Source organism: Epinephelus lanceolatus, chromosome 14 (genome assembly GCF_041903045.1).
Source record: "Epinephelus lanceolatus isolate andai-2023 chromosome 14, ASM4190304v1, whole genome shotgun sequence".
Taxonomy (NCBI): Eukaryota; Metazoa; Chordata; class Actinopteri; order Perciformes; family Serranidae; genus Epinephelus; species Epinephelus lanceolatus.
In genome coordinates this window covers 679034-699077 of record NC_135747.1, presented here as the reverse complement: position 1 = coordinate 699077, position 20044 = coordinate 679034, and the positions used below count along the sequence as shown (strand labels likewise).

At 39.6% G+C, this 20044-nt stretch overlaps 1 protein-coding gene across 1 annotated transcript; it reads right to left on the bottom strand.

The window, feature by feature from the left end:
• Positions 1 to 8453: 8453 nt before the first annotated feature.
• On the bottom strand, positions 8454 to 14023 carry LOC117250631 (homeobox protein engrailed-1a-like). The gene is made up of 2 exons (XM_033616644.2): positions 13344 to 14023; positions 8454 to 10589 (listed from the first exon to the last, which is right to left on the bottom strand). Exons 1-2 carry the CDS (start codon positions 13891 to 13893, stop codon positions 10270 to 10272), a joined length of 870 nt encoding a protein of 289 aa, XP_033472535.1. The 5' UTR covers positions 13894 to 14023; the 3' UTR covers positions 8454 to 10269.
• Between the last annotated feature and the right edge of the window lie 6021 nt (positions 14024 to 20044).

The following is a 20044-nucleotide window of genomic DNA, read 5'->3' as shown; positions in this document are numbered from 1 at the left end:
TGTTGTGATGTTTTTAGGCAGTGTTTTGCAAGGAAATTACAGGAGCAAGTGAAAATTGAAAAAAAAAGTTGTGATTTTGTATGTGTGTATATGTTAAAAGAATCAAATGCTACTTACTCCAGGGAGAATACAACCAGAGTTTTGAGTTTGTGATTTATATTACACTAACCTGCATATTTAATTTAACTTACCTTGATTCTTTCAGCACTTGGATGCAGCAGCCTCTGTCATGGTGATTTCGCTTATCTGCTGTCCACACATTTCAGTCATTCTCTGGGTGTGTTTTGTGGTAGAAAAGTGTTGATGACTTTTGTTTGTGTTCCACCACAACGTTGCACATGGAGCTAAACAGTTTACTCCTGCTTCTGTGCAGAACATCAGGGAATTGCCTTGCACAGCCTTAAGCAGTTATTTTTGTTGGTCTGTTCGTGTCTTACATGTCTGCATCATCACAACCTGAAACAAGGAAGTGAGTTTGGTGACATTAAGCTATGACTGGCGAACTCACAGCAAACTATGATGATTGGTCAACTTCATGGAAAAGTTGCAGTGATTGGACAAACTTGCAAGGTCTTTATGAGGAGGGGATTAATTGTTCCTGAGGGCCTGTTAAAAGGACAGTATAAACAATAAAGTTGACACCAAAACAGTGAGCAGGAGGAGGCTTTAAAGCTCTGTCGAACTGAGAGGAACTGCAGATTAGTGGTTATAATCCTTTGTAGGTTTTGTCTAGGGACCCCGTTTACTTTTTTAAAGAAATATAACATACAGCTGTCAAACAATTCATTTTTGAAATCACAGTTAATAGCTGAATTTTGATATTTTAATCACTTTTTATAGCATGTTTAAAATCCCATTATTTTGCATTTCCAAACAGTTTTGAAGTCCCTATTGACAAGGTGAGGCAATTCTAACGAGACTACTTTTATTCTAAATCAAATCAATTCTTTATGATCTTGGTTTTTCCTTTTATTTATTTTAAATCAGTGCTGCACTGCTACAACAATGTGGTCTGAAACCATGACTTAGAGGTTGGAGACAACTTCAAAGTGCTTATTCTGTGGAATACAGTGTTTGTTTGTTTTTGTTGTTTTCTGACAGGATTACACTCTGACAGTTGAGAAAGTGCAGTGATCACTCACTGATGTCCAATGATCCCCAGTTAATGTGACAGCACATCACCACTATTGTTCCCCATTTTACATTGCATAAATTAGCCTAGCAGCTGGGAGAGTCTTTCTTTATTCACATGAAACCAGGATAAATCACACACAGGAATTAAAATGTAGGTCTGTGGTCATTTTCAACCCATGTCGCAATGCTTTAGTTAACATCTTTGATTTAGTTTCATCATCAGGTCCGTGGTGATTCATTCACTCCAAAATAGTGCTTTACCAGCAATGGTGATGTGATTGCCCGCTGACATCAGTCTGATTAGCTGCACCTGTATACTTAGGTTGTAGGTGGTAGCTCAAACTCAAAGTAGTTTAATAATATTTTAATTCCATTATACACAAGGTTCATATTACTTTTATCATACATATTACTTGTCAACTGAGCCTTCAGGGAGATTTTTAAAGTGAAAGGAGCCATTCAAAGATGCAGTGGTGTTGTGTTTTCCATCACTGCTGCAGGAAGCAGGAAGCTGCTGCAGAAGCTTCATTATAAGTAAGGGTGCAAAATAGCAACAGGCAATTAGTATGTTTAAAAAAAAAAGTGTTGTGTGAAGACCACACCTTAACACTGACAGCCCTAATATAAACATATTGATTAATGAAGCTTGAAAACCATTAGATTTGCAGCTGACTGCTCTAATTCAGAAGTTGGGTTGTTGCTGGCTGTAGGGTGAGATTTTTCAAGCAAGTCAAATACAATTATTTATTGAAATGTGATATGTGATATGTATTCACCTCCACATTCTTGACATGTGCTCAAAGTCCTTATAAACACTTGATGTAATAAATATTGATATAGATACAATATTGAACAAATATCCATGTGTGTTGCAAATTCTGGTAAAAACATAGGGCTGAACTAAATTCAAAGACAGATTTTTTTCATTAGATGAGAATTGATTCCAGTAATGACACATTGCTTACTTCCTTTCTTATGTGAGTTTAATTTCGCATATTCATGATATTCAAATACAGCGGAGACACAGTAGAGCTGTAGTATTAGATATTTGATATGCTGTAGTCCATACTGTGTATTAATGTGTCCTCTCTCAGGGCTTCACTGAATAATAGTCATTTGAATATTATGTGTTTGTGTGTGTGTATTCTCGTGTAAAACATTGTCATTGACGTTGCTGATAGCGATCCTGTGTCCTGCCTTCTGTTGCTCAGTAATAACTGCAGTGGTAGTACTGTCCATCTCTCCTCCACTGCAAACACTATGTAACCTTTTATCAGGCAAGAATATGATAAGATTCAATATCACAACACAGTGTGAGTCTATTATTGCCCAGAGGAGGTGCACACAGGCTCCTACAACAGTATTTTCATTTCATGCAGAGAAGCCCTTGCCTCGATTATCTATCTCTGACACCTCTATAAATGTCTGCACTGCTGTGGCAATGAAAAAACCTCCCCCCAGTCACTCATACATATTAATGGGGCATATGGTACAGAAAGGAGGGTTTTCACACAAACAAAAAAATGATCTGTGTGAAGACAAATACAACTATTTAGGTTCATATACATAATAGGCAAAGCAGACTCAACTTGAACTCAAATCCAAGCTTGCTTCTAGAATTTATTCAAATGCTGCATTGAATTTAAATTCAGTGTATCAATGTCGATGTGTGTGTGTTTAGAAACATAGATGAAGGCTTATATTTGCCGTTCAATTCTTCAATAATATACAATAAAACATCTTCAGGCAAACACAAATAAATAGATAAATATATAACTTAAGAGAAGTTGTAAATTTGGTGCTTTTACAACCTAATTTCAGGAGCATATTATAGTAAACCAGAGTCATGAAAAGACCTTGGCTGTTGTCTCATTAAAAGTCTCATGGCTCTGATATGATAAGAAGCAGATTTCCTCATATGGTTTTTATTAAATAACATTGGGTTTTTTTCATCTCTTTCATCATATTTAGATATGAATTCCTGCTGTACATTCTAATATTTAAGCTTGTGCAGAAACCGTTGTCCTTTAACCACACACACACAGACACTGCTGCCATTTTGTTTGACAATCTTGCCAATGCTGTCACTTTTATTACTTCTTTAACCTTTTATAGTGGCCGCCCAGAGGAGCGGAGGAGACAGTTTTACTGCACTGCTCAGAAAATAAATAAAATGCTGGTGTGTTTTGGTGTGCTTCATATCTTGTGGATTGAAGTGGGAGTGTATTTTGGATGATGGGATGGTACCTCAAGTAATTAGAAATTGTAAAAACATCAGTGACATGATGTAGTGCAACATGTCTCTGTTTTACTAAAAATGATGCACCTCTTAAGAACATATTCAAGAGACTATATTTTTTGAGAGATTGAAAGAAAAACTTGTCACTGCAGGGACATTTCTGTTGTGACATTTATCTGCCATCACAAACATGAGAAATCCGGTTTTGTTAAATGGTTTGCAACCAGTACCACCAAAGACTCTAAAGCAACTCTCACATGTGACTTTATTCCAAAACTGAATCAGAAACACATCAGGCAGACAGTGGGTTTCGGGTGACGCTCACCTACCTGCTGGCTTGAATCAAAATGCCGTTGCCTCAGCAGGGGATGTCCGGCTCAGCCCTTTGAATGGCGGTTCGGTTAAAGAATGGTGGAATCAAACCATGTAACACCAGACTTCTTGAAACGCTCTCATCTGAGGATGAGCTAATCCTGTTTGCATGGTTCGTCTGGGAGGAAATGGGGGCTGAGAGGAGGTGGGCCGCTGGGGAGTGTTACTACCCCAAAACAGCAGTGTGTCTTTGCATCGGGGTCCAACCAGTGTGTCTTTGTGGAGGCTGATACAATCTGTGATATCTGTAGGCTGAAGCAGCTTCTATCCTAAATCATGTGTATCCTTAAATTGGCTTATTTTCTCCTTTTCCTCCTGTATCAAAACCTCTGGAGAGGCTTTTACACAATCACTGGGTGCTAAAACTCTCAATGAAAAACAGACCAATTAAAATAATTTTACTGTTGTCGGGTGTTAAAATGCAGACTGTCCCATGTCTCAGCAACAGAAGAAACTGGGGGAGACAATACTGACACATAAACAGTCCTGAGCAAGTAAGTGACAGAAAGCAGAGAACATAACAAATTATATCAGCATTTTCTGCCTGTTTCATTAAAGACAACAGGTGGACTACTGGTCAAACTGCAATATTTAGCTGGAAAATGATATATCGTTGTAATCCACCTTAAATGCACACAGTCTAGCAGTCAGACAGATGGACACTCACCCACACACGTTTATGTAAAAACATCTACCAGATATTCCATGTATGATTTACACAGCTTAGGGACACACACAAACAGTCTGTGCTTACCAGCAGTGTAGGAGGCCTGTACATCTCAAAGCCACTTTTGTTACTTACCCATGATAAAACAACGCCGGCCATTTGTGCCACAACTGCTCTGCTGGCCCTCACAGCTTACTTGTTGACAGGCTGGTAGACAGAGAGAGACATGTGGAATTTTAGTCTGCCTCCTCCTGCACCACCCGCCACTGCCAGCCACACTGTGTGTGTGTGTGTGTGTGTTTGTGCCTGTGTATGTGGGGGAACACATGCATACAAGTCTTTGTACATGTAGAGCTTTTGCTTGTATGTTTGTGTATCTGATCACCTTCCTGCCTGTGTGTCCATGCATGTGTGCTGCTGAGGATCAAAGAGCAAGTACGGATGAGTTAGTGGGGTGAACAGAGAGGTTTTCTGGGTGTCCTCAACGTGACACCAGACTGAACACAGGTCAGACCCGGAGTCGATCAGCAGAAATCAGACAGTGTCTCCTTATGATGTGGTACACTGTATGCTAGAGAGATCAGTGCTTCGCAGTTTGTCTGCAGGTGTCCCACAGCCTGAACCTATTCTCATATATGTTCCATAGATTATTTTTAAGTGTTTATATGTCTGTCTATGAGGAAAATATATTGTCACTTAAAATAATTTAGAAACTTTGGACATTCAGGCACTTCAAAAACCCGGACATTACTCTGATGATATGTTCAGTTAAAATGGGGCACGTAGTAAGGTAAAATGGGACACGTTTGTTTGTTATTAAATGGTTAAATCCATTCATTAGTTCAGTCATGAATTCATTAAATCTTTAATGTAAACTGTGGCTATTCATGAAAAAACATTTTCTGACTTTTCTGCCATTCTTTCCCTGTTCTTTGACTGCCTGTTTCCTTGGTGCCATGTTGTCTACAATAGACGTGCGTGCATGTAACACCGATAGCTAATTGTGGCTGACATGGACTCACTGCAACTTCTTAAATATTTTTCAAGTGATAAAAATGCTAAAAATGTCTGTAATATCACAAGGTGGCACACAATAGCATAACTCGTGATTTAATGGCATCTGGTTGCCCAAAAACATGCTGGTTTCACTTCAGATAAATGTCCTATTTCAGCTAAATTTTTTGTCCCATTTTACCTGAATGCATCAAGTACTCACTCAAACCCCTTTCCAATAAAAAAGTAAACTGTATATAAACATATTTTGATCATAAGTCAAACATTTTATAAAATGCAGCATTCTACAACCATTTGTCTTATTATACACATTGTTTTAGTTGCAGTACTCTGGGACCTGTGGATTTTTGACTCTTTGCTCTACTCCTCCTAATTATATCAACCAATCAAAATGGTTGTTTCATATAAAGGATATTTGTAGAAATAAAACTGTGATGGTGATTTGCTGCTGATATTTAAAGAGCCCAAGATGTAAAAGCTTATTTGTCTAATTTTACCTGATGGCTCAAATTACCTGACTTCATCCCAGTACTTGAAGACACTGAAAATATATGTATTTGGTGCATTATTTTATGTTTGAACATGTAATTATGTTGTCAGCATGACAACAAACTATTTAAATCTATGACCTAAAACTAGTGATGAGAGCAGGCGTAGAATGATCTAAGTGTTTATCTGTTGATTTGAAATCTTAAACCTGATTTAATTTTTTATTCAGTTTGAATCCTATTGGTCGCACCTCCGATCAACTTTAAATTGTATTGTTTGCTCGCTCCCAAGAAAAATGGCTTTTCATTAGGTGAGAAACGATAAAGAGCAGATGTACTTAAATATTCTCTTTTGTTAGAACTGGAAAAACGTCACAGATACAGCAAAAACATACAGCTCCTGCTCTGATCCTGGGTCAGCCCTCGTGCTCTGTAAACCTAAAAGTCATTGACCCACACAGGCAGAGACCAGTCAGATCAGCGCTTTTTGTTTTATTTCTCTTGAACAAATGAGTGTGGATTTTGATACTGTACATTCACACAGTTCCTCATCAGCAGGGAAGACAGCAGCAGTGACTCTGTTTATTACCTTCATTTGCATGTAAATTAAAGCTGCTTTGTAGCCGCAGGGCTGGCTGCGTGGCCACTGTCTGCAGTCCCTCTGCTTCACACGTACAAACTCAGTCCACTGCTACACACACACACACACACACACACACACACACTCCTGTGTAATTGGTAGGGAAATGTTAATTTGTCTAATTGTGTTGAAATTTGCAACACACTCTGTGATTTCACACACATGCACACACTGTGCTTTTATTATGCAATTATGCATGCATGGAATGAAAAAGTAGGACTGAAGCATGTGAATAAATTATATAATCCTATCTCTCTGTTTCTACTGGATAATTACAGAGGCCCTGCAAAGCAAACTCTGCCTTCTCTTCCCTGCAGATCTGAGGCCAGCAGCAGAGTGAGAGAAAACAGGTAGAGGCAAAGATCCAGTCAGCCTGTCACAACAATTACCTTTGAATTTGACAAATTGATCTCAGCCTACTGTTACCCTCTTTTTTCTTTCCCTTTTTTAAGAGAGGAGGTTATACTTTGTTTGGACTGGCTCAAGAGTGATTACAGAAGAGACAAACTCTTCCTATACAGGAACTATGAAACTCCGAATGACAGATGACCTCCACGCTGGAGGAAATAGCCAGGTTTCATCAGGAAGATGCTCACTCGATAAGTAATTTGGTCCAAAATAATTGTACAGTGGACTGTTGTCAGCAACACAGCTCTCAGTTTACCATCTGAACAGCTTCACATGGGGAACTATAATGTTCTATCTATCTATCTATCTATCTATCTATCTATGTGTGATGATCTATCTATCAGTGATGATTCATTTACCTCTCAAAGTAACCAGAGGGCATTTCTCTATTCCACATATCTTTTCCTTATTGGCAGTTTAAAATCACATGAGTTCACCTCACCCTCAGTAAATAATGATCTGCCCCAAAGTAAAGACATGTACTGAAGCCTCCTCCTGTAATTTAGCTGGGTAAGAGGACAAGAGCGATAAATTCATTTGATAAAAAAGGGATTATTTTGGCGAGAGGCTGCCTGCTTTTCTTTCATTTTTGAATTTTTTTCTAACACACACACACACACACACACACACACACACACACACAGACACACACACACACCTATTTAAGAAGAGTGGCATTGACAGAGGCTCACATTAACTACAATTTTAAATAAATATTTTATATGTTTAATTTTTTTTCTTTGGTATGTCTTTGTAAACATCAGATCCTGAAAATATTGACCATTTAAAATGCAAAATAAGACTTTTGTTTCTTGTAAATGTGGACCAAGTTAAAAGAAATGAATGAATGATCTGGGATCTGAAGCTGTATTTAAAAGGTCATTCAACCATTTACTGTAATGCATTTAAAACATTATTCATGTGGAGTGTTTAGTATATTAAAAAATAGGATATGTTTTTTTTGTTAAAACAATCTTGTCATCCGACAAGTCACGCCAAATAATAGCTGCCAAGATTGAAAGTCAAGTCAAGTCACAACATTTGTTGTGGTTTTAAAATAAAATCATTTTCAGAATACAGACCTGGTTTTAGGCTGCCTCATTTATTTTTGTCCATCATTACTTTGCTTTTTTAAGAGTCATTTTTGGGATGAGATGCAGGCTGCGGACATGGCCTTGACCCCGCTGAGCCGCACACACAAAGGAAGGGTTCTCTCCTAGCTCCAACACTTCTATATTTTTGTTTCAGACCTACAGAGGGCTGGCTGATGAAATGAGTGAACACAGAGACGGTGAGGCAATTTCATGCTCTGCAACGCTTTGAACAGCGCTGATAGCGGCGCGTCTCGCAGTGTAAATTCACCTCCTTTGGAAATGACTTATGAATATGGATTCAGTTGTCCCACTCACTTGAACCAATGAGCCCCCCCCCCCCCCCCCCCCCCAAAATATTCGTTGTCACCCACTAGAGAAAATGGGGCAGTGTGTTTCCTGAGGATTTTTTTTTCTTTTTCCAATATAAAAGTGTTTATTTGGAAACATGGTTTACATAATATATCCCCCCGCTCTTCTTCCGGGGAGAAGTTAACATATAGCTGTTTGCTGTGTTTGTGTATAAATAAAGGCAATACCAGAGGAAATGAAGCACAGACGGCCCAAAATACTCCATTTGTGATTTGGTGTACAACACAGTATATGCCCTCTGTACAGGCTGCACCCCCTCTGTAAGAACTGTAGTAATCCTATGGTCACTTTCAGAGGGGTATTATACAAACACCACAGTGAAAATGTCGGAATATGATAGAAGATTCTCTCACAGAAACAGTACAAACACACTTTGGCTCCAAACATCATCACAATAAAATGATAAAGATGCCATAAGCGTTAGATAAAGACGTAGCTACTGTAAAATAACGAGCTTTCCCTATCACACAAACAGGAATCTATAAAAATCTGATCCATTGTTCTTATTAATATGAATAACTTTAACGCCGCAGTCTTCTTTTGAATTTCGGCTGTACCTTCATGTATTAATGTGTCTTGTAGCATTATTATAGGCCATATAGACTGAGGCTGCAGGATTTTAGAGATACCGAGGTCATGATTCCAGGTACCTCAAACAAAACAAACAAAACAAAATTTACAATTTATTTGCTCTGTTAATTATGAATTTAGAATTTCTGTACGGTCTTAATTTTGTTTCAAAGATTATAGTGGGAAATTACAGATTTTTTTTAATTGTGCTGATTGGCCAGAAATTGTCAAATTGAAATATTTGGCATTGAAAAATACTGAATCAGCAGAAACAATTCTGATTGCAAATGCATTTTCATTTAAAAACACAAAGTCCCTTTAAATTCTTAAAATCTACAATTTCTGTAATAATAATACTAATACTACTACTACTAATAATAATAATAATAATGATAATAATAATAATGACCTCAGTGTTCACAGTTCTAAGGCCCATTATATTGTTTCTATAATATTCCTGTATCATTCCCGATGGGGACTTACTGTGTGTCTCGTGCTCAGAAGTGATGTTTAAGTATCCGCTGTATCATCACTATGTTGTTTGTTTGTGGCACTTTAAATCTCTGTAAATGCACTGTAGGATTATTACAGTTCTTAATATAGTTCTTATTGATTATTACAAGTCGTAGAAGTCAGTTGGTCCAGGGGTGAAAGAAAAAGAACCAAAAAACAAAAACAAACAACAACAAAAAAACTAAAGTCTGATGGAGCCAGTGGCTGTTCTCGCGGTGTTTGGGTGGGTTGGCTTGGTGGTGTTTGTGGCTGTTGGAGGACGGGTGCGTGCAGCAGCAGCAGCAGCAGCAGCAGCGCCGTATGGAACCAGATCAACATGAGCTGAAGGGAGGAGAAACAGCCCAGAAACATCAGCCGGTGTGGGTTTATTACGGCTGAAGCGGGTGGTGGTGGAGGAGGGGTCCATTTAGTTCTCAGCTCAGGGGACACAGAAATAAGCGCATTGGGGTATGTTGCTATTTTCGTTATTGTCTTTGAAGAGGTCCAGGCTCTGTTTTCCAATAAAATCTTTGGTTTTGCGGTGGCAGGTCAGTCCAAGAATGTGCAGTCTGTTCTGCTGTGTTGTCACGTTTGAAGAGGAGGAGACAGACATGAAGAAGAGGAGAGCTGTTGACAAACCGTATGAGGGAGATGTGCTCAGCTCTCGCTCTCCATCCTCATCATTAAATTAGATATTATTTATTTACAATGTACAATGTGTGTGTGGAGGAGAGCGGTAGACAGCGCACAGTCTTGCGTCCTGGTGCGGCCGGCCGGGCTCCTCAGTCGCTGTCCTCCTTGTCCTCCTGGATGGTGGTGGTGGAATGGTTGTACAGTCCCTGCGCCATCAGCTGCAGCGCCAGCCCGTTCTTGAAGCCGCTGGCCTTTTTGATCTTGGCTCGCTTGTTCTGAAACCAGATTTTGATCTGGGACTCATTGAGGCTGAGCTCCTGGGCCAGAGACTGCCGCCGTTGCTCCGTAATGTAGCGGTTCACCTGGAACTCCGTCTTCAGTCTCTGCAGCTGCTCGGCCGTGAAGGCCGTGCGCGGCCGCTTGTCCTCTTTGCCGCTTTTCGACTTTTTAAGTTTCCGTGTCCTTGGGCCTGCAGTAAGGGCGAAAGGACGGCACAGCGGAAATATAAATATTCAGCGCATATTAAAAAATAACTGACAATGAAACAAAAAGGTCGAAAAAAACTAGAACTAATTTTTAAATCAACAGTCATACCTATCAGTCTACACACACACACACACACACACACACACACACACACACGGGAATTGTTAGCCTATATATAGGCCTAATTTTTCTAACTGTTATGGTGGACATAATAATAATAATAATAATAATAAGAAGAAGAAGAAGAAGAAGAAGAAAAAGACAACAGCAACAACAACAGCCCTATTGTTGTTATTCGTTGACATTCACGAGAACATAGTACTGAGTAGAAACGGTGTATTTATAATATTACAACAATATTAATATCATTATTATTGTTACTTGTAGTAATAATAATATAATGATAATAATAATAATAATAATAATAATAGTCGACATTAACGATATCATCCCGATACTACTCAGTAGTAACAGTGTATTTGGCCTATAATATTACCAACATGGATATAAGCGCCATTAATATTATTCATATTATTTACTGACAGAGTAAAGTAGGCCATGTCATTTGTGTTCCATGTGCGACAGTGCAGCAGCAGCGGCAGCAGCAGTCAGTGATGCTGCAGGCTGTGAACTCCAGCCCGTTAACACACGCGTTATTACTACCTTATTATCACTGCATGGATGAATACAGCACGCAATGTTCAGCATTTATTGATACCGCTACGCGAATATTGCATTATGTTTGAGGAGTGTAATCACGTAAGTCAAAATTCGGTGTGTATTTTAATATTGAACACACAAAGGAGCCGTTAAGTGGAGAAAACGGACAGAATTTAAGGCGCAAACCCTCCACACACACGTCACTGCATTGTCTTACAGACTTATTTAAAGTTAGAAAAACACAAAAAATAATGCGAATTATAAAAACTGAAATTTAGAGATCAGCCAGGCTGAACGGAGATAAATTAATAAATAGGCTACACCACACAGACTGATGGTATAGTCAAATAATGCGCAGTAGTTGTGCACACCGGCCCCCCAGAAATCATCCGAACAATAGTTTCCTTTAATGTAAGATCATATCTGGATATTAGAATAAAATATGTTGACTACCTGTTTACAGTTGAATACTGAGTGTGTTGTTTATTATATTTATTTTTAGGCTATCAACAAAACCTATATTAATTAATTCAAAATTTTCGGCTTCTATTTCTCATGCAAATTAACAATGCATGAAATACATCCGATTAATTAGCAGGCACGTGTATTCTAGCACAATAATAGCAGCTAGAAAAGCCAGCTATAGGGTAGGCATATATAAATTGTTTTCTTTCTTTCTTTCTTTCTTTCTTTCTTTCTTTTTTTTTAGAAAAAAGCCTCTGTGTATTTTACACACAGCCTACCAGCTGTCTTTGTGTTTTGGTGATTTGCTGAAGTCAGACTAAAATCAAACAGGCGGTTAATGAATTCAAAATGTCTCCTGCGGCAAGGAGGGCTGATAGCCATTATTTAGCTACATCTAATTCTATTGTGTTTTATTCCGCCAGCAGCTCATATCTTCACCTCAGCCGGCTCGGAATTGGACAACAGGTTACACACAGTATCACCCAGCCATCACAGAGGAAATTACTTTATATCGATACAAAGTGTCTGCTGTAGATCTGTACATCAAGTCCTTGAACCAAAACACGTGTCACACACAGCCAAAAGCTGCGGGGCTGGTGCCTCTATTATCTGTACAATCATAATCCTAAAGGATCGATGCTGGCCAATTTATGGAAATGTAACAAGACACAATGTGTCTAAAAGAGAGTAAAATAGTTAAATAAATCAGATGAACACGTGTTTGACTCAGCCTGCAGGATACTGTTCTAAATCTCAATTGCACGTGTTTATCTTCTCTATTTGAAATGTGTGATACACAAACAATATCTAGGCCTACGGATCATCTAGTTTTTCCTTTTACATTCATAATGTGTTATAAATACACGGATGCAGCTACAGAGACACGTTAGAAAAGAACAGAAATTTATGGAGGGCGGAAAACAACAGACGTTTATATTGTTTTCACTCTGCAAATTTCTGCACAACACATGCTGCTGTATCGTTGTTGTTGTTTTCTTAATGGTTAATTAGGAATCATTTTCGAAATATTGTGTTGAATTTTCATTGAAACGCGTTGGTGTCAACGTGCTTCAATAAACTCAAGGTCGAATCAAAATGGAAATTATGAACTATATAATTTTTAGTTTGCATGAAATTCTCGTTGATAAGAATGATGGAGCGTGCGATATATTTAATATCTAATAAATGTACTATTGTCCTAAACGACAGACCTCTTTGGGGATTTAAATAATGAAATGATTTGGAAAGAAACCATTCTACTAAATGAAAATAAAGATTAACTCTGACAACATAACCAAATGTTTTTAAACACTTTCCAGGAAACGCCGTATGTTGGCCTACAAGTTGGATATTAAGATGAAGTAAATAAATAAATAAAAAAGGTTATAAAGATATATAACAGTGATAAAAATAAGATTGGGTCAGTTTGTGGTATTAAGAAATTTTAAAACATTTTCTCGCGCTTTACTTTTGTAAAAAGTATCTTGATTTTTCGGATTAAAATGGCTCCACGTAGAAATGTATCTTGTTTTGTGTCAGATTCAAACTTTTGTGATATTCCTCCATTCTAAAACGATCGGAGTTGTTTCACTTCATGAAACTATTGTCTTACCAGATGAGGGCCTGTCCGAGTACCGGGTACAGTAGACCCAGGCAGGCCAGAGAAGTGGCTGGCTCTCCGGTGTGGGCGCCCCTGTGCCGTTCAGCACCACCAGCGAGGAGGACGTGTTCTCCCCCGCCCCGCCGCCAGTTCTGTCCTCGGCTTTCAAGCCGCTGCTCCCGGTGGAGGCGGCTTCAGTTCCTCCGCCGCTGCTGTTACTCTTTTTAGGACTCACCAAAGAGGTGGAGGAGGCGGAAGACGAAGTGCTGTCACTGCTGCAATTGGAATCCTGGCACGGCGTCCCGGGAAGGCTCGGCCTGCTGACCACCGGGTGGACGCGTTCCCGGCCGGAGGTCTGCGCCCTCTCCCGCGGGCCCAGGCCGTGCTCCTTCTTGCAGCCGAAGTCCGGGCGCAAAATGTTGTCGATGAAAAAGTTGGTGGTTCTGTGGGCCTGCTGGGCGACCTGCAGCGGCAGTATAGGCGGCGAGGGCAGGCTGTGAGACGGGGAGACGCTCTCTCCCTCGCTGCTGTCCGTGCTGTTCAGATCCCGCTGCTCCTCCATCGCTGCTTCTCGGAAGAACGTAGCTCGTGTTCTCTCAATCCACTTCCACTTTGTGGGTCTGTGTTGTATCCAAAATATGAAAACAGGAAGCACTAAAACATAGTTATTTTCTCACCGAAATATTGCTGGCTGCTGTAATTATTCGCAAACTGTGGACATCCTGCTTGCGTAAAGGCGCTCCTGCGCGTCATGGTCGGTGACTTAAGACTGGCTATGGTTGCTATTGCGCACTGCTCTCACACACCCAGAGCTTTTCACCGCTGCATGACAGTCGGATCTTCTCTTCACAAAGTCCTCACATCTCACACACACACACACACACACACACACACCAGAGATACACGAATAATAGCCAAAGCGCAGCGGGCCAATCACCGACCGGGACACTTTTGGACAAGGGGTGGCGACGTCCAATAATGTCAGGCGTCTCTGAGCCAAGAGGGGAGCCGTGGAGCAGCGAGCAGACTTCACACAGAAACCAAACAAGAGATTATCACTGCTCCGCGCCCTCAGCCTTGTTACAGTGTATCTGTTACATCTTTTACAGCTGAGGGAGAGCAGGAGAAGAATCACACACACACACACACACACACACACACACGCACACACACACACACACACACACACACACACACACACACACCACAAAACACCCCCGTACTCGTTAACTGTTTTTTTGTTGTTGTTTGATGAAATCCAACTGCTCACCTCCAGGCATTTGACTGTTAACTGGAGAGACACTGTGGGACACTTGCATGCGAAACAAGATTTTGCTTTGATTCTCGAATTTTCTTGTGAAATGACTTCCCATCAATATACTATGCGTCCGGCATCCAAACATCTCGCGGATATGGAGCTTTTATGTAGTCCACAGTGTACACTTGTTGTACAGGGCATTTTAGCTTATCGCTCACACACAAGCACGCGCACAGACAACACAACACACAGTCACTATGAAGTACAGGCCTTCAAGAACCAGGACCAAACCATCACCGTATGTTTTCTTTTAGCCAAACGAAACTGTATACCACCTATTTGCTCATATATGTCCATTTAACACCCATACATCTCCAGGTTTGATACACACCCCACTCTCCCCTGGTTTCTCCTCCTTTCTGAGGTACAGCCTCCATTGTCAGCCGGTATTGTCTTCTAGGCCGAGCTCCGGAAAAGCGCGCTCTTATCTCTCAGTGAGAGAGAGAAGCAGCGGTGGATAATTTATAGGTTTTAATTACTCTGTATTCCGCCTGATCAGCCGGACCTTCATCACCTGGCTGCGGGAGGAGAGCGGCTCAAAGCCTCTGTCACCATCACCGCGCCAAACACTTCATCAAAGTGCACGCTAAGTGGGCCGATAGAATAATAAATGCAACATAATAGACAGGCGCGCTGCAGAAGAGCCTTTTCAAGGTGTTAATAGAAAAGTCGCCGTGCGCTTGGAATACAGAGGAGACTGCAGGGAAGAACAACTTAATTGGTGTAATTCATATTAAGGCTTTTGTTCTTTATTTTTCTTTATTTTTTTATGTGAGGCTGGAGGCCTGAGTGAGTGCGCCTCTTACACCAAGGACTGAAAAGTAGCCTACCTCTGTTGTCTATACGGAGAAATTCACTATCATTTTTAATAGCAATCGATTTTTATCGGGCATTCATCGATTGAGACTTTTAAATGACCTTAAGTGTTAGTACATAACAATATTACACTCACAATAATTCTACAATATTTCTCCAGAGAGTCAATGTGTCTGTGATTCATTCTATTTTATTTCATTTATCTTAGTGTTTTTTTCTTATTGTTTCTACGTTAGTTTGTCTTAGCAGGCTTTTTGTTTGTTTGTTATTTATGTGCACCAGACACAATGAACTACACTCTGTTTTATGAATGATATTGAAAATTATATTGTTTCTGTTACTTAATACGATATACCTTTTGTGTTTTTAGAATAACCCATGTATATATATATATATATATATATATATATATATATATATATATATATATATAATTATCATTATAGATAATGCGAAGCCTAAAGGACCATAAGCTGCCGAAACAACACATGTCAACACACTATCAGGTCTGTTAAAGAGGAGCTTTTCCTCTCGCTGCTTTTGGATTAACCCACCTTGCAGGCCACACACACACACACACACACACACACACACACACACACACACAGTGTGAGGTGAGGCTAATATGAGCTGTTTCTGGATGAAGATTAGTTGATTTTGATTTTGTCGGTCAGCTCCTCTAATGAAAGGGTTGAGATTTAGAGAGTGTTTCTGATCAGCTCAGTTCGCCATTTCCGCAAAGATTACGATTTTTCTAAGATTATCTTTGGTGTCACTACAGGGAGGATGCGGCAGCAAGCATACAAATCAATGGATTAAAATGTAGCCTGGAAATAATATCAATTATTCCGTTAAAATAAATGCAATACACAGACGCTCGAGATAAGGCTTTTTCGTTGAATGGTATAATTTATAACTTGGTTATTAGAGATATTAGGACAGGGATATAGTCGCAAGAAAGAAAATAATTAAATAAAATCCACACTTGATCATTATGACAGAAATGTTACAGCTGTAACGCATTTGAAATGAATAAGGTCTGCATAAATAAATACGCCTATTTCTATTCTCTTAATGACTACAGTGACAACAACAATAATGGTATGATAATAATAATAGCCTAATAATAATAATAATAACTGTATAGATAAGCGCAGCTTTTCCAGCACTGGGTGAAACTTTTAGTAAATCTTTTTTTAAAACACGAAATTATTATTAAACGCACCAAACTCCGAAATGAACCGTTCTTCTGTGCTCACCTTTAAAACGCCAAAGGGGAGCGCTTTGCTGTGAGATGCTGGAGTTTGTCACACAGTGACTCAGTTTAACAGGCCTGCCTCCTGAAGCTGCTGGTCGGACAGTCTGAACCCTCCCTGAAGACAGCTTTAAAGGAGCAGTCCGGTATGAACAAAGATCACAGCACCAGTCTGAACGCTGCGGGTAACTGGCAGTTTGTAAAGGGAGTTGCCTCGATTTTAAGATGTTTCAGCCTGATTTAACATGCTTTGGTTCGGAAACTGACACTAGAAGTACAGTAGAGCCAACCATACATGCAGTTTGTAGAGGAGGTCTCTGTTTAAAGATACATCCAGTAGTATAACTTTGGTGGAGTCTGTTCTTACAGCAAGTCTGCTCTGTTTGATTTACTTTACCAGTATAACGATGAAAACGGCTGAAAGTGAAATGGAAAAAGAAACACGAAATAATGAAAATTGAAATATATTTCCGAAACATTTAGCAACCTTGCCAGAGATGAGTGACTCATAATTACGAAATCCAAGCTGTAAAATATTTAGGCGATAACCTGGTGGCAAATAAACACCTGTAGGCCTACTGTGACTGCAACTGGAAATTGTGATATTGAGGATCCTCTGAAGGACCTGGCGACGCTGCATCTACTGTTCACTCCTCATCAATTTTATCATCACACAGTGCCTCACAATGCAAATACTTCGGTGAGCACACAGTGAGAGAAAATTGTATCAGACCGACATCTAGTGGTCGATGGAGTACCGTGTGTAAAATAGACTAAATAACCCACAAATACTCTATCAGAATCAACCTACATGACCAAGTATGTTGACACATGAAAGAAATTTGACTCCACGACTCAGTGGCTCTACAGGCAATGCTAAGAACACATTTACAGGATGATACAGAGATAAACATGACAAACTAACGGACATAACGTTATAAATCAGGGGTGTCAAACATATGGTTTGTCGGTCAGAAGGGTCCTATCCGGCCCACTGGATGACTTTCATTCATTCATTTATTTTCCATGACCACTTATCCTATTAGGGGTCACTGGTGTGCTGGACATCCCAGCTGACATTGGGCGAGAGGCAGGGTGCACCCTGGACAGGTCCAAACCATTACAGGGCTGACACATAGAGACAAACCACCAGTCACACTCTCATTCACACCTAGGACCAATTCAGGGTGTTTGGACTGTGGGAGGAAGCCGGACTACTTGGAGAAAACCTACGCTTACACGGGAAGAACAAGCAAACTCCACATAGAAGGGCTCTCCTATCCCGTGGTTCGAACCCCCCACCCTGGGTTCGAACCAGCAATACCAGTCATCTAAGTGGCACGTGCCACTGCCTGGATGATTTTGCACATCTAATATTGATGCATGTGTGAAGTCTAAGAGGTATCAGCTTTCAGAAGCAAGTTAAACAGTGAGTAACCTACTCTATGTAAAATGCTGCTTCAGAGTCTTTTCACCCTGACCAGAATACATCTCTCTGGAGATGTACTGTACTTCTTCTCTTGTTTGTTATAGGCTAGTTTTGTTGCTTTTCCGTACTGCTTGTGTTGTATTGTACTGTTCTGTTGGTGTTATTGTTTCATTACTATGTATTGTAAAATGACCTTGAGTTTCTTGAAAGGCGCTATATAAATCAAAGTTATTATTATTATTATTATTATTATTATTACCATTACTGGTCTGGCCCACTTGAGTTTAAATTGGGCTGTATGTGGCCCATGAACCAAAAGTAGTTTGACACCGTTGTTATAGACAGATAGGAGCTTGGCCACATTCATGGATAATTTCTCCAGATAAGAATGGTGATGGCTTTAACATGAGTCTGGATTTTTAGGTTCTTCAAAACTGTCTTAAAATCCACCTGGAACTGTGCAATCTTTAAACCCAAACTTGTAAATGTGCATCATATTGATAGCCGGATTATGACCCAGGCTTCAGGGTGAAGCCCTGTATTTTTGCTCAGTATGTCAAACCATATTTTGTTGTATGTTTAATCGTGTATAAGAATATAAGCATGTATATGTATAACTCTCTTAATTGTGATAATTTCACCAACAGATCACAATACAATGTTGATTCAAGATGACTCCAGGAACATATCAATACTGCATTTCAAGAACCAAATTAGCTGCATGAGAACAAGCAGGATGAGTTTAACAACATATTGGCCTGTGTTAGTTAAGCTACAGTTTGAAAACAGAGTGCCCACACTCATTTCAGATACAAATGGACCACCTTCTTACATGTAGAGTGAAAAATGTTGATATAATTATGATTTTAGAACAGAACATGCAGGTTATTAGGAAAGTATAGTGATCAATTGATGTAATTATTCCACTCTGATAAAACATACAGCAAAACTGAGATAGTAAGCAAAAAGAAATAAATTCAACTAAAAGACCGATGGATCCAGAAATCAAGCCACTGAATTTGTCATTATAGTGGGATTTTTTTTATAGGAAACTAAAATGTATTGAATTATGACCTGTATAATTCACTTTGGTAGAAAATGTTTATGCAATTTAAGCTGATTTTGAAAGAGATTGTAATAAGGTTTGCTTTTCATTGTAGGCTTATGATCATGATTTAAGAGCATGTACATTAGGAAACCCCATCAGTCATGCACCAATATCACTAGTAAGTCATGTAGTACATGTTTCTGAGGGGTTACATCTGTAAAACAATGTGTGGATTTAAAGTATATTTGCTGTCTTGTAATTATTTTGTTTTCTTGTGTAAAAAGTCATTATTCAGTAATATGCAATTTAACTTTGGCAATAATGTAAGTTAAACATTCATGTCAATAAAAGCCTATTTGAATTAAACTGTTTTCCACTTTGAGGGGTCTGCAGTGATTTTCTTCAGCCTGCTTTCTGTCTCTGGAGGCCTACAACAAGTCCTGGAGGGAGGGCAGGTTGGCACCAAATGATCTTTTCTGATGACCTGATGGTCCATTGCAAGCTGTTCTTGTCCTGTTTGGAGGTTGATCCAAACTAGACTATGATGCACAGAGGCGTAGCATGAAATTCTGGGCCCCCTGCTCCTTCTTCTCATTTTTTCAAAATCCTGATTTCCTGTTCTTGGGGAAAGTCATGACAGTGTGTATTTGTGCTCCAGCGGTATAACCCATCAATCACACAGTTTAAGCTGAATCAGAGACTGTTGTTTCATCTAGACGGCCCACCTTAGGTTAAATGTCTTGAGGGTTTTACCACTGCCCCGCCCCTTAAGGAGATCAGCGGCAGTCTATTCATTCCAGTGAGAGAAGTGAACGTGAATACAGATTATGACTGCTTCTTTCACCCT

What these genes read in the sequence shown, in the direction of transcription:
- LOC117250631 (XM_033616644.2), bottom strand. Translation starts at nt 13,893, where the DNA reads ATGGAGGAGCAGCGGGATCTGAACAGCACGGACAGCAGCGAGGGAGAG. An exon ending in CTCGGACAGGCCCTCATCTG is followed by an intron (nt 10,590 to 13,343) that starts GTAAGACAATAG and finishes CCCTTACTGCAG; the next exon opens with GCCCAAGGACACGGAAACTT.